The 2,500-nt window shown below is 35.5% G+C and overlaps 1 protein-coding gene across 9 annotated transcripts in view; it reads right to left on the reverse strand.

Annotated features, from left to right (window-relative positions):
- Nucleotides 1-2,500, reverse strand: part of LOC115215648 (adhesion G-protein coupled receptor G6-like) — a 124,721-nt gene that overhangs the window by 13,813 nt on the left and 108,408 nt on the right. For all 9 annotated transcript variants that reach the window (XM_036505744.1, XM_036505745.1, XM_036505746.1 and 6 more), the window contains one exon: nt 925-1,074. In XM_036505744.1, the coding sequence (XP_036361637.1) occupies nt 925-1,074 (150 nt within the window). The remainder of the gene's footprint in view (nt 1-924; nt 1,075-2,500) is intronic.

Here is a 2,500-nt window from a genome sequence, read left to right on the forward strand (position 1 = left end):
GTCTGTGTTTGTCCCCCTAGCATTGCTTGACAACCGATGCTGGTGTGTTTATGTCCTCGTTACTTAGCGGTTCAGCAAAAGAGACCGATAGAATAAGTACTGGGCTTACAAAAGAATAAGTCCCGGGGTCAAGTTATCGATTAAAGGCGGTGCTCCAGCATGGCTGCAGTCAAATGACTGAAACAAGTAAAAGAGTAAAAAGAGTAAAGAGTATATAAAATTCAACAGTCTTCCTATTACTGGAGTATACATGTTGTAGATGCAGAATTATACCACTAGTCTATAGGTGTTGAGTTCAAATTAATTGAAAGTATTTCTTATCTAGAAAGTAGTTATTTCTTATTCACTTGACACCAGGACACTAATGGTAATCCTTGCACCATCAGACCTTGGTGCTTAGAGGTACATTTTATTATTGTAGATAACAGGTATGTTGTGTAATGGACAAATATAGTTCATTTGCATTACTGTCGTGAAAGTTTTGAATGGAGAAATCCCATGCTTAAGAGATGTTGAAATACAAAGAGATCAGATATTTAACATCTGAGCAGTAACTATCCTTAGTGTGCAGTAGGGATTTATTATATCTTAAATATATCTCAGCCAGTTTGACTTCTATTCACGTGCTCTCAACACAATAGAAGATTTTGAAACTTGAAGAGATGACTTTGTAGATCTCTCTCTGGTTTGAATGTTGGAGAAGTTCTCATGCATTGCATTGAGAATAGTAACTTGACATATCTAATGAGTATCACTCATCACTTATGCTGATAAATGACTAATTGCAACAAGGGCAACAGTGATTCTTTACAATACATGAACCCAATATATTTACTAAGATACCAAAATAAAATTTTGTAGGTGTGGAGGTAGGCATAGCTGCAAAATTACAAGTAATTTACAATTTGTCATATTGTTACCAACCATTAGTAGTGCAAAACTTGTAAGATGGTTACAAGAGCAAAGTACTTTCTCTCCTGGTATATAGTCAGAAGTATCACAGCCTTTTGTAGACCAATGAGGAGTCTGTCCAGGTGTTTCATCCCAGAAAGCACACTGTAGGTTGGTGGCATTCTGAAAAATATAATAAATGTGCACTATTTAATCAAATTACTTTATAATTACATTACAAGTAACTATGTGTTTTGCTAAAAAGACCACAGAACATCAGAACAGACATCAGACATTGCTAAACTGATTATTCCTTCTAGTTTACAAATCTTCGAATATCCTCTTTATTTATTCCATATAGACTTAAAAATGAATGAAGATAAAATGGTTTATTTCCTGGACTCTTAGCCAGGAATCAAAACTTCAGCCTAGATTTTTCTGTAAAGTTTTTCCATTATTCTTGGCACTTGTACTTGGAAATTGATGATAGTTAGCTATCATACTTTGTTTAACTTAGACAAGCCCTACTCTTTAACAGAACATCTTAGGTTAGATTCAGTTCAATAAAGATAAATGCATTCACCTTCTTTTGTTCTGCTGACCTTCTTCCAGCTTTCAAACATGTATAAGAACAGAAACCAAATGGAGTTCTTTCTCTCTTTTTTATTCGATACCTTTGCTAAGGACACACACACACACTCTCTCTCTCTCTCTCTCTCTTTCACATGACTGACAAAGTTAACATCTCTCACCTTGCACCTTGCCAGAAGAACACGCCTCTATTTTGTCTGGTAGTTCAGTGAATGAATATGTCTATCTCTTTCTAGCACTTACATCTGAGACAAACATTACCAAAAGTATGTCGTTACTAACATCCTCTTACTACTGTAAAACGCTGACTGCTACAGCCTCTGCGTACTGTTTCTAATGACGAATTGTGACAGAGAAATAAAATTTATAAGAAATAACTTTGTTCCTTCTGTAAACTAATTTGATGCATTTCACACTGTCTCATGAAGTTTTAATTAGTCTGATATCAAAACTAATTATCAGTGCATCTTTTACATCTATCAGTAACATACACTTGTTACAAAAACATTAGGTCATGTAGTTTTAGAGGCAGTAAATTAAAAATAAAATGATGCTGATGTTCACAGCTGGAGGCTGTGTCTTCATATGTCTACTTGATCAGGGATATCCCAGAGATAAGAACAGCAATTAGCACAACAATCACCATACTAAACTCTGAGAAAATGCAGTGGAGAAAATTCTATGTAACCAAACTGGAGCAAGGTACCTCATTTCATATGGGAGTACGCAGTGTACCCCTACCTAATAGGTAATAGTAAGTGTTTCTGGAAAATGTAAAGTTTTAGATAGTACCTTGCTGGTCGACACTCTGCCTATGTACCATAGATTGTTTGATCAAAGCTGATCTTCACAACAAAACAACAGCAGCAACAATAACAACAGAAAAACAGCAGTACCACACTACTGTAGCCACACATAAAACAACAGCATTAATATCATCAACACCAATCACTGTGTTGGATTGCATTAGAAGTAAGTGTAGAGAAACAACAACAACAACAACAACCACCACCACTAC

Source organism: Octopus sinensis, linkage group LG9, assembly GCF_006345805.1.
Source record: "Octopus sinensis linkage group LG9, ASM634580v1, whole genome shotgun sequence".
Lineage (NCBI taxonomy): Eukaryota > Metazoa > Mollusca > Cephalopoda > Octopoda > Octopodidae > Octopus > Octopus sinensis.